Source organism: Rissa tridactyla, chromosome 1 (assembly GCF_028500815.1).
Source record: "Rissa tridactyla isolate bRisTri1 chromosome 1, bRisTri1.patW.cur.20221130, whole genome shotgun sequence".
In the NCBI taxonomy this organism is placed as follows: domain Eukaryota; kingdom Metazoa; phylum Chordata; class Aves; order Charadriiformes; family Laridae; genus Rissa; species Rissa tridactyla.
In genome coordinates, this window is record NC_071466.1 from 7,408,306 (window position 1) to 7,421,826 (window position 13,521).

General features: G+C 42.0%; 1 protein-coding gene across 3 annotated transcripts in view; it reads right to left on the reverse strand.

Moving 5' to 3' along the window:
* Nucleotides 1-13,521, reverse strand: part of UVRAG (UV radiation resistance associated) — a 108,909-nt gene that overhangs the window by 16,027 nt on the left and 79,361 nt on the right. For all 3 annotated transcript variants that reach the window (XM_054207628.1, XM_054207715.1, XM_054207637.1), the window contains exon 14: nt 1,169-1,260. In XM_054207628.1, coding sequence (XP_054063603.1) covers nt 1,169-1,260 — 92 coding nt within the window. The remainder of the gene's footprint in view (nt 1-1,168; nt 1,261-13,521) is intronic.

Sequence of the window (13,521 nt, forward strand, 5' to 3'; positions counted from 1 at the left end):
GGAGCAGCGAATAATTAACTTAGGGATCCTAAAATGGCACACTGCTACGTTTGGGTGGGATTCAGGCACCCAAAGAACAAAGATGCGAATGCAGGACAAAATAATTGCTCAAGGTAAGAGGCTGCATGAGTGCACACAATTCAAAGACCATAAATTAAAAAAAATGAGAATACAAAGCATGTAACACCTGCACAAATACACTTGCTAGTGAATTGTGCCTTCCACATTTACTAAAGTTTATCTCAGTGGGTTTAAGGAGAATTGGTCAAGCCTCACGCTCAAAGAGCTGCTGCAAGAGAAGCCTACACTAACTTTAGTCTTAGAAAATCAAAGCCAGTCTGCTTTGATTTTCTACCCAGGCAGTAGAGAGAGAGTCTGGATCCTCCAGAGTGAACCAGAGCAGAAGTGCCCAAGATTTCCCTGGAAGGTTACTATAACCTTCAGATACTCATTAATGTAGCTTCCCATTTAGCAACAATACTCCACATGCAGCAGCTGCTTTCATTAGCAGTAAAAATGCCCAACACAAACTGTGCTTATTATAATTCACCCCCCCCCATGCAGCTCACTGGAATTACACATTTAAAGCAACTGGGAAGGCGGGTACCAGCCAGTCTGAGAGCTGTTCTGCTAAGGTTGTTATGCCTTTCTACCCTCCTGGACTATCACAGAATCATGGGATGGTTAGAGTTGGAAGGGACCTTAAAGATCATCCAGTTCCAACCCCCTGCCCTGGGCAGGGACACCTCCCACTAGACCAGGTTGCTCCAAGCCCCGTCCAACCTGGCCTTGAACACCTCCAGGGAATACCATATTACAGAAGGTGCATCTACTACCAACCCTTAGACGTAGTCCTGAAAGAATGATGAATTCATCTCCCTGTAGCAAAGAACATGGCTTTTCAAACAGTCTTCCTCTGTCCCCCCGACTCCTGCAAGAAGTGTTGTGGGCCCATCACATGGATGATATTACAAAAGCAGAAGAAAATAGTAGAATATTGTGGACATCTTGAATGGCCTGTATTTTGGGGAAGTCACAAGTCTTCCCCAAGCATGCTGAACTCTTGTGAAGAGGACCTGCTTGTTCGTGAAAAATCCTTACATCGAAATTTTATGTAGCATCCACCTTTTTCTTTTTAATTACAAAAAAAAATTAAAAAAATACTTACCATCTAACCATTAGCCCAAGCTCCATGAAGTTTTTCAGGTTAGGAAGAGTTTGCCTTAGGTCTGGAGTACTCAGCCCATGCTGATACCTAAGCTACAAAACCAGAAAAAAAAGAAATTAGCACCGCTTTCCAAATCCCAGATTCCAATGAATATAACATTATGGTCAGTTAATTTACTAGGGTTTCAAAAAAAGTGTAGGATAATCAAGCAATTCCAAGAGATCTCTTCTCCTTAAGGAAATGTTCCATTTAATACTCATAACCTCCTATTAGCAAAACCCACCCAAGAATAGGGACAAAATAATCAGTCAATCTGACTGTTAAACCTCATTACACTTTTTCCATTTCCTATCTGTAACAGGAGAGCAGCCTCACAGCTTAATAAGAATACAGCCATTAAGTGAAAGGACCGAATTCCAACACAATGTTCTATATTCACCGATTCAAAACATTTATTTGTGCATGTCATCTGTCACCCCGAGGGTATCAATGCACGCTGGAATCAGCAGTGGAATTATTTCAGCAACATCAACTCGGGAAAATACGTACTGCCACACAACTCATCTAAATCTGTGTTCCTTATACAGTTTCCATCAAGATTAAAACTGCTGCGATTATTCTCATAATTAAACCCAGCATTTAAATAAAATGCCATGTCGCTAAGAGAAAGGCGTCAAACATTGACTGACTTTAATCCAAGTATTAACTCCTTTGTGGGTACAAACATAAATGAAAATATTTGATACAGTGACTCCATGCAAACCGTAACTTGTTTTTACCCTCAGATGATCAAATCAAGCACACACGATATAACTCTCACTGCTGGTAATTATAAACTGCTTCGTAAATAAGTCCCCAAACGAAAAATACCTCCAAAGAGAAGGGCACGTGGAAGGGAAAAAGTCTTCATTTCTTTCAAGTGTGAATCTCAAAACTTCATGGAAACTTTGCAGGGAAATTTATCCCTCGTGCGGTTAAAATTGAGGAAAAAAAATATCCCTAAATTCCAGTACCTTTAAGACTATCAGAATGAAGCAGCATCAACTTAATGTGCAGTTCTCAGCAGATGCTAACATGCTCTAGAAGTCACAGCTGCCCTCCAATATACACATACAATAACTACACAAATTCGATGCTGATAGAGCTACTTGCTGAAACATGGGATACTCCCACACAAAGTGAAATTTGATTTTATTTTTTTTTTTAGAATTAGAATTAACACGCCTGTTTCCATAATTCAGGAAAGTAAGGTGTAGGGAAGCATCCTCTAAGCTAGAAAGATGTTTGACTTCTCCCAAACAATGGCCCAATCGGTTTTTCCACTGAAAAAGACTCTTGAAATTGGGACTGATTTCTATGCTTGTCTGAGTTTTAGAAAGAAAAATAGCTTTGGAAGAAAATCATCCTCAGTACTGCATTGTACAACAGGAGACCATTTATTACCCCGTTTATTATTTCCATATGGACACACTCAAGTCATATGGTGGGCTTGGATTCATATTTTCTGCTACAATGATAGAACCTGGATTAAGACAACCATACAGTATAAATTACTAAACGATCACCACATTCTCCTGATGGGATTACGGTGGATTTGGTTAACCAAAGAACTAGCCTGGGGCAAAAGAAATGAAAAAAAAAAAAAGGAAAAAAAAAAATCAAACCCATTACATTTGTTCCTCCTACTAAAATCAAATGTTCATAGAATACCCCTTTTTATAGTCATCCTTAAATTCTAAGGTTTCAGAGCATGAAAAGAATTGGATTAAGGGATCTCTCCACTTCCAACAGCCAACACCAGAGGAACGCAGGCGAGACTCTTCTACCAAAACATGAGAAAAATACTGTTTCTGCTAAAACTCATTTCCATCTTGCAAATAGTAGAGACGCAGAGTAAGTAAAGTTAGGATGTAAGTTTTGTGAAGCTGCTAGGAAAAAAAATAAATTTAACTTTATAAACTGCATTCTATTTTGGCTTTGTAATAGCTTAAAATGAAAGCAATATTGCCTTATGTGTCTGTATCAATACAAGCTGACGATGATGTATTCACGAAACAAACCTACAAATAATCCCAGAAGGTGTTGAAAAACTCATCTGCTTTCTAGTGTCAGAAAATAATAATGAAAATAATAATAATAAAAAAAAAAAAAAGAGTCAGAGCATCAGAGCCATGAGTCACTTCTCACGTTTTAGTCTGGTTCCAAAATTACCTCCCCATTAATGCAACAAGGTTACGTCCTGCTTCACAGTGCTCTGCAGTAATCTCACAGACCCCCAAAAAGAAATCTCTGCTTCCGCTGAATGACAGAACCCACCACACATATAGCACACCGCAAACAGGAGCATGGAGGCAGAAGAAAGACGGAGGCAGAAGAAAGACGGAGGCAGAAGAAAGACGGAGGCAGAAGAAAGACGGAGGCAGAAGAAAGACGGAGGCAGAAGAAAGACGGAGGCAGAAGAAAGACGGAGGCAGAAGAAAGACGGAGGCAGAAGAAAGACGGAGGCAGAAGAAAGACGGAGGCAGAAGAAAGACGGAGGCAGAAGAAAGACGGAGGCAGAAGAAAGACGGAGGCAGAAGAAAGACGGAGGCAGAACTCTTCTTCCTCCTACTCTTACCCTCTGCCATCATTAGTAAGGACTGTTTTTTTTTTTCCCCCCAAACCATGAAGCATTTCTCATACCTTTTTCCTTAAGTTTAATATCTTTTAACAGCCAACACCACACATACAGGGATGGTTACTCCCCCTCATCCAATAACTAGTAAGACACTGAACAATAGTAACAACCTTCACCTGCGACCTGTTACAGTAGGATTCATAACATCAAAATCAATTTTAAAAAGAGAAAAATGTAGGGAGAGGACACCTGCTTTGCTCATGAGAGTTAAAAGGAATTTAAAGATTGAGCTTTGCATGATGGAAGATGAAAAGAAGCATGAAGGAGACAAGTGAAACATGAAGTTGGGATAGGAACATGACAGCAGAAAGAGGTGACCATGTGCTGTCTCGATTCCCCGAAGAAACTGAGTTCACATTTCAATTGTTGAAATTAAACATCACCCATCTCCACCTGCCCCACGTAAAGTTTCCAAAGGAACCAAGTACCACTTGCAAAAGCAGCATTTTATTTAAAGGTCCAATTATTCCTTCAGGATATCAGGGACCCGGCCATCTGAAGAAAACGTGCCTGTTTTAATTCGAGTGAACAAATGTCCAAGATTTGGTTCACATTCATGACTGCGTATTCTCCACGGGGCTGTGAGTACATCATTAATGATGTTCAACTAATAAAATATTAATTGCCATTTCCTTACTAATGTTTAGCTCCTCTATACAGCTTTGTTTTCCCAAGTGCTGTGTGAAACGTTGCTTGATTGAACAAAAACACGTAGTAAACACGAACTGGAAAACAAACGAGCTAAAGACACTTCAGCCAGGGTTCCCAGCCTGCTCTCACACCAGTTACCAGCGACACCTACTCCACAGAAACAAGACGTAGCAGATGAGGTGCATCGTATTTTCTGAACAGTTCAAGGCAGAATAACTTAAGGGATATTTAAGGGAGAAAAAAAAAAAATAGTTTCACTTTGTAATTTCTTTCAATTACACAGATTTATTCCTTTTACTCATCTCAAAAAGTGAAAGGTTCAACATTTTATTGAACTTTGTTGCTTTGGCTTCTGTGTTAACTGATACCATTGCAAATTATTTAACTAAGACTTAAGTTATTTAATTAAGATGTAAAGAAGTTGCTAATAAACAGCAACCAGAAAAAAAAACCCAAACCACGTTCACATTTCTACAAGGTTTTAGAAAACATTCATCCAATTTGATTAGTTTCTCAGAAAACTTGTATCCCCTAAACCTGACTTACAAAGCCAGTGTGATAAAGTTTCAAACTTCTAAAAATATTTCTACATTACAAAAAGACTTTGAAAAGAGGATGGACAAAAATTTATGACTGTCAGTAGGTCACTGCCCAGATTGCCTTTGTAAAATCTGAGTTTTTTGTTTGTCCTAAGACAATTTCAAGAAGTACCTGTACAGAAGAATCTGAAGAAAGAGGAGACTGAATTGATATTAAAGCCAACTCTACCTCTATGGAAGACCACCCCATCATACTGGTCGGTATTTTTATTATATTTGCTATTTATTCCAACGTCATAGAAGTAAGCTGCATTTAAAGCAATTGTTCTTAGAGTAAAAGGTAAGATTTATTCTTAAAATGCACATTAGGTTTTTAATAAAATGTTTAAATACTTGATTTCCATCAAAGACTAAGAAAATTGTTCCAGCTAACACACAAACACAGCATCAGCTGCACATGAGGCATGACAAACAAATTAAAGTTAACTCGTAACAAGCTGGGCATAATTGGTTTAGACTCTTTAAGAAGAGGGAAAAAAAAATAAATATTCAGTTGCTCCAGTTTCTACCTGCATTTCCTTCTGTGCAACGGCTTCACCTTCTACTGGAAGTTGTCGGTCCTGAGCAGTGAATCAGCTCCACCCTGAGCACCTCGAAACTACTCTTGCCACCCAAGCATCTTCCAAGTAATTTATTTTGTCAACTAGACTGTTATGGTTAATGAAAGTCACATCAGACAACATAAAAGCTTACCACCTTCCACGCTAAAACAAATCACGACAAGTGTAGCTACCTCATTTGTTAATGAATTAAAATACAAACCTGCAAAGGGCCGGTTATTCTCCTATAAAGTCCATAAGATAAGAAGTACTAGGAGTATTAAAGTTGGCTTACAAAGAAACCATTTAGCTATCTTTCCATTCTGGGTAACATCAGGTTGCACCGAAGATCAAAATTAGGGCTTTTGACACTAAGGGGCTGCTTCTTAAGACAAATAACGATATCCTGCATTTGCGTGCAAAGAAGAATAGCCCATTTCCTACACTAATCCCTGTAACAGTATTTAATGACTAATGGTATACAAGCATATACATTTACTTCCAGCCAGAAACCACGGAGTACCTCGACTGGAATATCCTTTTTTGGGAGCACAGAATGACTCCAATTCTGAACTCATCTGTTCATCATTTACCATATTGTTTCCCCAGCCGTAACCATATTGTTCTAAGCCACGTGGAAACAGTCTCATAGCGCAGACTATGTTAATAAAATTCAAAATACCAGTCACTTCAGTACACGTTATGCATAATACTCGACTCAATACTGAAACCTCCAGCAATTTTACACTTCCCTTAGTCTCTACTGCAGGTCCTTGATGTTGTAGCACCGTCTGTTTCTATACAAGAGGTGGACCCAACCCACTACTACACTATTCAGGCTCACATTAAGGCAAGTCAAGAGCAATTTTGAATTATTTGCAATTAAATGAGGAGTTGTTCTTGATAGCATCGAGCATTTGAAAGGACATCTGCTCCACAAATGTGAAAACCCACAAATAAAAATAGAAGCAAAAGCGTTCTTTCAATCAAGTGCACAGGGTTGGGTAGAAGCCAAGCATTCACCGAGGGTTTTCAGAGGCTGTCCAACGCTGGGACAGAAATATAAAAATGCAAGTTTTAATAAAATGATATAGTTAATTGTTTTACAAGATCCTGGATGACTTTTCAGAGGATGAAGGAGCACTGGCTGGGATTCAGATGACTAAGCACTGCAATAATGAAAACAGAAAGTGTTGTTATAATGCCTGTTGCTATATAAACAACCTTGGGGGATCAGTGAAATAATGCCTGCTGCTATATAAACGGTTGTGTGTGTTTATACCTTTTGGGGGAAATTAAAAAATTTTAGATTATTTGCACTCTTAACATGTTGCTTGCCTTTGTTTTATTAAATGTAGCTAGCTGTTCTAGCTCTGAACAGCTATGGGGGTTTACGGAAAAACCCTTAAAGCTGCAACATTAGCGAAACACACCGTGGTATCAATTAGCTCTTGAGATCACGTATCTCAAAGCGAAACATTTAAAATTCATTTTTATTGTTCGTATTTACAAGACTGTGAGCATACATCTATCACAATTTGGAAGTAAATCTAGCCAAAGCTTTTTTTTTTTTTTTTTTTTTTTAAAAAGATTCTTGGGGAAGCAGGAGAGGGGAAAAAAAAAGCAATATAGCAACCCCTGTGATTATAACAAGTCTTTAAGTCCTCAAATCTTGTTTTCAGAAGGCGCAAACAGAGGACAGCCACAGTAGTGACAGCCCTCATCCAAACAAGGGGAAGTGCTCAAATACGCAGCTATTTTTATGGAAATGCTGACTTGTATCTTGATCTGCCAGTGCCTGCCTCCCTCTCCCAAGTGGATTTCCATGCTGTTCAGATGTCCACCCTGAAAAGCAACTGTTTACTTTGCAATTCTTCTAAGAGCACTAAACTAACAAGAAAAACAAGTGACATCAGCAGCCTTGAAGACCCATGTCCTTCATTAATCCACAGGGCACATGCTTTAAAGTTCTTTAAGCTGACCCAGCGTGCTTAAAAAAAAGTCTTCATTAATGCCATCTTAAAGGAGTCCCATCACAATTTTGATTTCGCAATAACAAATACGGCATACAAACAGCAACCAACGCAGTAACAGGAGAGATCTCTGTTCTATGCTGTCCCTTCAAAGGCTGCTTACCATCACACTGTTATTTTTAAATCATATTTAGTCTAAACTAGCTTGATTTCACCATCTTTTACAATGCTGAGGCTGCTATCAATAAGATACTTTCCTCTTCTTTTACTTTGATCTGTAACAGCAATAACTTAAGAGTCAGATGCTGCAAAGTCCAAGACAGTCAACGCTACAGTGCAGAAATGCTGATCTTTGTTTAATGCCTTTGTCTGAGACGTGGACATTGGGATCAAGTGCACCCTCAGCAAGTTTGACGATGACACCAAGCTGTGTGGGGTGGTCGACATGCTGGAGGGAAGGGATGCCATCCAGAGGAACCTGGACAGGCTGGAGAGATGGGCCCATGCGAACCCCATGAAGTTCAACCAGGCCAAGTACAAGGTCCTGCAGGTGGGTTGGGGCAATCCCAGGCACAAATACAGTTTGGGCAGAGAATGGATGGAGAGCAGCCCTGAGGAGAAGGACTTGGGGGGGTTGGTGGATGAGAGGCTCAACATGAGCCGGCAACGTGTGCTGGCAGCCCAGAAAGCCCCCCGCAGCCTGGGCTGCATCCCCAGCAGCGTGGGCAGCAGGGCGAGGGGGGGGATTCTGCCCCTCTGCTCCGCTCGGGGGAGACCCCCCTGCAGTGCTGCCTCCAGCTCTGGGGCCTCAGCACAGGAGAGACACGGAGCTGTTGGAGCGGGGCCAGAGGAGGCCCCGGAGATGCTGGGAGGGCTGGAGCCCCTCTGCTGGGAGGACAGGCTGAGAGAGTTGGGGGGGTTCAGCCTGGAGAAGAGAAGGCTCTGCGGAGACCTTGGAGCCCCTTCCAGTCCCTCAAGGGGCTCCAGGAAAGCTGGGGAGGGACTCTGGATCAGGCAGGGGAGCCATGGGACGAGGGGGAAGGGTTTTACACTGACAGAGGGGAGATTTAGATTAGAGATTAGGAAGAAATTCTTGGCTGTGAGGGTGGTGAGCCCCTGGCCCAGGTTGCCCAGAGAAGCTGTGGCTGCCCCATCCCTGGAGGGGTTCAAGGCCAGGTTGGACGGGGCTTGGAGCAACCTGTTCTGGTGGGAGGTGTCCCTGCCCAGGGCAGGGGCTTGGAACTGGATGATCTTTAAGGTCCCTTCCAACCTGAACCATTCCATGATTCCATGATCTCTACATTACGGCTCAGTGTCTGCACACACTAGGTTAGCAGGAAGCTCTAACTGATTCAGTTCTTACAGAGGGCATCAAATTCATATGGTAACTTTTTTCTCATCCACTGGTTCTTGCTGCCCCAAGAGCAGCCAGCTCCTTTCCTCTCCTCCCAGACTGGAGAATTATAATTCCCTTCCATCTGACAGGCAGGGGAAATTCATGCATGAAATCTAAGCACAGGAGTGAGTCAGCAGTGACCAAGGAAACTATATCCTCATCTGATAACAGATCTAATTCCCTTCTGCCTTTTTTCATTTGCGTTAGAATTATATTAAGCTGCTTCTTCCCCTCACATTCACCAAAATACAAAGTCTGATCATTATTCAAACACAGCAGCAGCCCGGACGCTAACGCTCAGCAACTTGTAATAGTCTGCCAAACATTTATGAAGTAGTTTTCTTCTAATTTTTAAAACTGAAATGTGATAACAGGCAATATTTAATACTTGATTTTGGTTTCGCAGCAATAGTGTTTATTGGAGATAGACCACAAGAAAATAAGGAAATAGGAGTACGTGTTTGAGGACATGCACAACACACTGTAGAACTAAACACTGAGATGAGCCAAAAGCCGTGTTTCTTCCCGGACTCTCCCGCTCGTATTCGTGAAGCCCTTCCTGAGAGTAAACACAACACCCCCCCAGAGGGGTCTCAAACATTCGCCTTCATGGTTCGAGCCTGGTGTCCCAGTAAGGATATGGGAAACCATCGTCAAAGACAGGCTGGGGGAAACAGCCACTTATATAAGTTATTCCTATAAAATTTGGTGGTTAATGGGCTTGTTATAAAAATAACATCTCTGGGCCCCCTTGCCCATAAAGGTGCCTCTCATATACCATGACCATTTTACAGAAAGAACATTAAAAAAAAAAAAAAAGGCAATTTAGAAGATAGAGGAGTTACTGGCCTGAGAAAAGCTTCCCCCTTTCCCCAGTGAAGCACTCAAGTAACTCAAACCACGTTTACTGGTCGGCTCTAGTCTTGCTGCATTAGAGCTTGATGAGATGAAGCTATCCAGCATAACCTTTCCAGGTTCAGGTCAGACCTTCTTAAAACACCTCGGTATCACAAAGCGATGTTTATTGGATTATAAGACATGGGCACACTTACTTCCTATGACCTCATTCATCCTGAGCTTTTGTATTAAAAATCATTACATCAGGCACAGAACAAAAGGTCAGATGTGCAAAAGCCAGGAGAAAGACAACATTTTGTACCTACATCTTAAACGTGATGTTTTCTTTATGCGTTTAGCTCCCCAAGGGTGATTTTGCACTGCATGAAAACCTCTGAAACCTGCTTTTTTTACCTAAGAACACCAAAAGGGCAATAGTCTCAGGAGCGCACAGGCAGGTACAGAGAACTCACCAACCTTGTCCTGACTGGAAATCAGGGTGAATATAGCACAGAGCCCGAACTCATCAGCCAGGCTGGAAAGGCTGCGGGGGTGCACCAGGGCTACATTGTCAGCTCAAGTGGCAGATGAACATCTGCCTCCCCCTCTGCTCTGCTCTGGTGAGGCCACATCTGGAGTCCTGGGTCGAGTTCTGGGCTTCCCAGTTCAAGAAGGACAGGGAACTGCTGGAGAGAGTCCAGCGGAGGCTCCGGAGATGCGGAGGGGCTGGAGCATCTCTGTGCTGAGGAAAGGCTGAGAGCCCTGGGGCTGTTCAGTCTGGAGAAGAGCAGACTGAGAGGGGATCTCATCAATTCTCATCACCAGCTAAAGGGCAGGTGGCAAGAAGATGGGGCCAGACTCTTCTCAGTGGTGCCCAGTGACAGGACAAGGGGCAACGGACACAAGCTGGAACACGGGAAATTCTGTCTCAACACGAGGAAAAACTTCTTTCCTGTGAGGGTGGCAGAGCCCTGGCACAGGCTGCCCAGAGAGGTGGTGGAGTCTCCGTCTCTGGAGACATTCCAAACCCGCCTGGAGGCGTTCCTGTGCCACCTGCTCTGGGTGACCCTGCTCTGGCAGGGGGTTGGACTGGATGGTCTCCAGAGGTCCCTTCCAACCCCTGCCATTCTGTGATTCTGTGAACATCTGCACCGAAGACTGTGGCCTCTCTCTGCTTTCACACTAGATATAAAGAATTTTTTTACGCTGAGGGTGGTGAGACACTGGAACAAGTTGCCCAGAGAGGTGGGAGATGTCCCATCCCTGGAAACATTCCAGGCCAGGTTGGATGGGGCTCTGAGCAACCTGATCTAGTTGAAAATGTCCCTGCTTATGGCCAGGTGGTTGGACTAGATGGCCTTTAAAGGTCCCTTCCCACCCAAACCATTCTATGATTGCTCAATAACAGGTCAGAGCAATATAATAAAGTTTCCAAGTTTTTAGAAATTTCTATATGGTCCTCATTCCTACAGTTGTTAATTACTTTCATAGTTTAATAAATCTCCAAAACCGGGTAATTTTCTCATTTGGCATCAGTCTACCTTTACCTTGTACCTTAAGACGTTGAGGAAAGGAAACCTGTAAGAATTGTTTCAGTGCACACAAATAATACACTTCATTTGGTATCGCAAACACAAATTCTTCCAGCTATTTGTTCTTTTATGCTATAATGGGAAAGCCTTTGTTTTAAAATGGCTAATATTGAGCTTTTAGCGGTTTTTCCTAAAGCATTCATCCATGTTTGTGAAACCTGCTCCTTCAAGTGAAAAAAAGAAAAGGCTCTTCCTTCAAGAAAGCGTTACTCAAAGAGCAAGTGATTCTGCCCATGCCACAGAGACGAAATGTAGAAAGAATTTGGGGATTCTCAGCTCCCAGCCCCACGTTCCACCTAAGCTGAACTGCTTCCCAGGCATCCACTCTGATACTTGTAGTGGGCAAAGGAGAGTGACTTCTAAAAAGACTAGATTGTAAATCAAACGTGAAGATTTCTCACTCGAGGAGAATAGAATCAATAGTTTAATCTGTGTAAGGCTTGCTTCCTATCAGGATAACACCATCGTTCAGCGAACACCAAATAGCACCTAAAACAGCCCAATACTGGAAATCATTTCTCATATGATGGAGTATATTTCAAACTTAAAAGACAAGGTCAGGGAGCATTAAAGCAAGCTCTGTTCAGCCACACCCTTCCTGAAAACAACTAGCAACTTATATTTGCTAAATTGAACCAGAGCTTTTTTTTTTTCCTGTTTACACAATATTAACTTGAGAAGTATTCACGTAAATTATGCACAAGGCCAGCAAAGGCAGACACAATATCCCCCTTAGTATTTCAAGTATCTTGAAAAACAAAATACTTTCAAGCTCTGGATTTCCAGGCATTCTGGACTGATCAAAAAGTAAATGATCCAATAGATATCAGACATTTCTATTCCTTTTGTTAGAGAACAACTCCCTCTAAGCTTCAACCACAGTATATAATAGGCCTGAAAGGCATTTATGGATGACTAAACAGCTCTCTCACCCAAAACTTTCAAAACAGGAATTGTGCCCTCACGTGCCAAATCCTATGCATAGAAGTAGGAGACAAACCCTGCCTCGTGGCGCACAAAACAGACATATTAAACTACACAACAGCAGAAAAAAGAACATGCGTGGATGGAGAAGTGAAAATAACAGAAGCTCAGCAAAAAAACGGTCACAGCTTGTCACTTGCTTGCTAATGACACATAAGAGCAATTTTTATGTATTACCGCAAGTGGGGTTTCAGGAAACGATAATCATTTTAGCATGTTTTTTTTCCCCTATCAAGAGACAGCAACATGGCAAAAAGTGAGAAGGCTCCAGAAGGAAGGGACAGGCTCACAAATGAGGTCCACGAATTCCACAGGTGTTAACACTTTATATCTGAAAGTCAAGCTTTGCCTCAGAGCACACACCCTACTCATTAGGAAAAATTACCCACTACATCTTTTTCCTACACTAACACAGTGTGCCACAGCTTGATAATAGAGCCCACTTTCCTATCTCTTCCAATTTCAAAATGCAGCGCTTTATATATACTAACGAAGCAGTTTAACTTGGCAAATCACCTGTGTTTATGTCAGCTTAACTATATCAGGAATCCATTTTCCTTTTGATTACTAAATTTTGGTTCTATTATAAACACATACTCATTTTTTTAAAAAAACTAGTGGCCTGAAGAGTTAACACCCAGAGACGATGACAGCTACATAGCAAACAAGCGATCTAACACACAGAGCATCCTTACATGGGCTGGTCCCCAAAATTATTTCCAAGAAGTGGCTCTAGGCATAGCTGGTGGTGTGACTTCTTTTCCACCCAACCATGTTCACCCCACCTTGTCTGCTCCATTCTCCCTACAACCAGACCAAGAAGCACTAGCCGGGCTCACGCTGCAGGTGCGGTGATGGGCGCAGGTTGGAGAGCCAAGATCTTCTCCGCAAGTTAACGTTGGCTTTTGCTGCTCCGTACTGACTGCCTATGGGCAAGGATAGGCAGGCTTTGATCCGAATGAAGAGGGCGGCTGTTGTTACAGCTAATCCAGTCTCATTTCAACCTATTTTATCTTGGCATGAGCGATAGGAAAGGAAAAAAAGAAAGCCTTCCAACAAGTTTGCAAAAAAACCATATGTAAATTCCCCAATTCTAAATGATCTG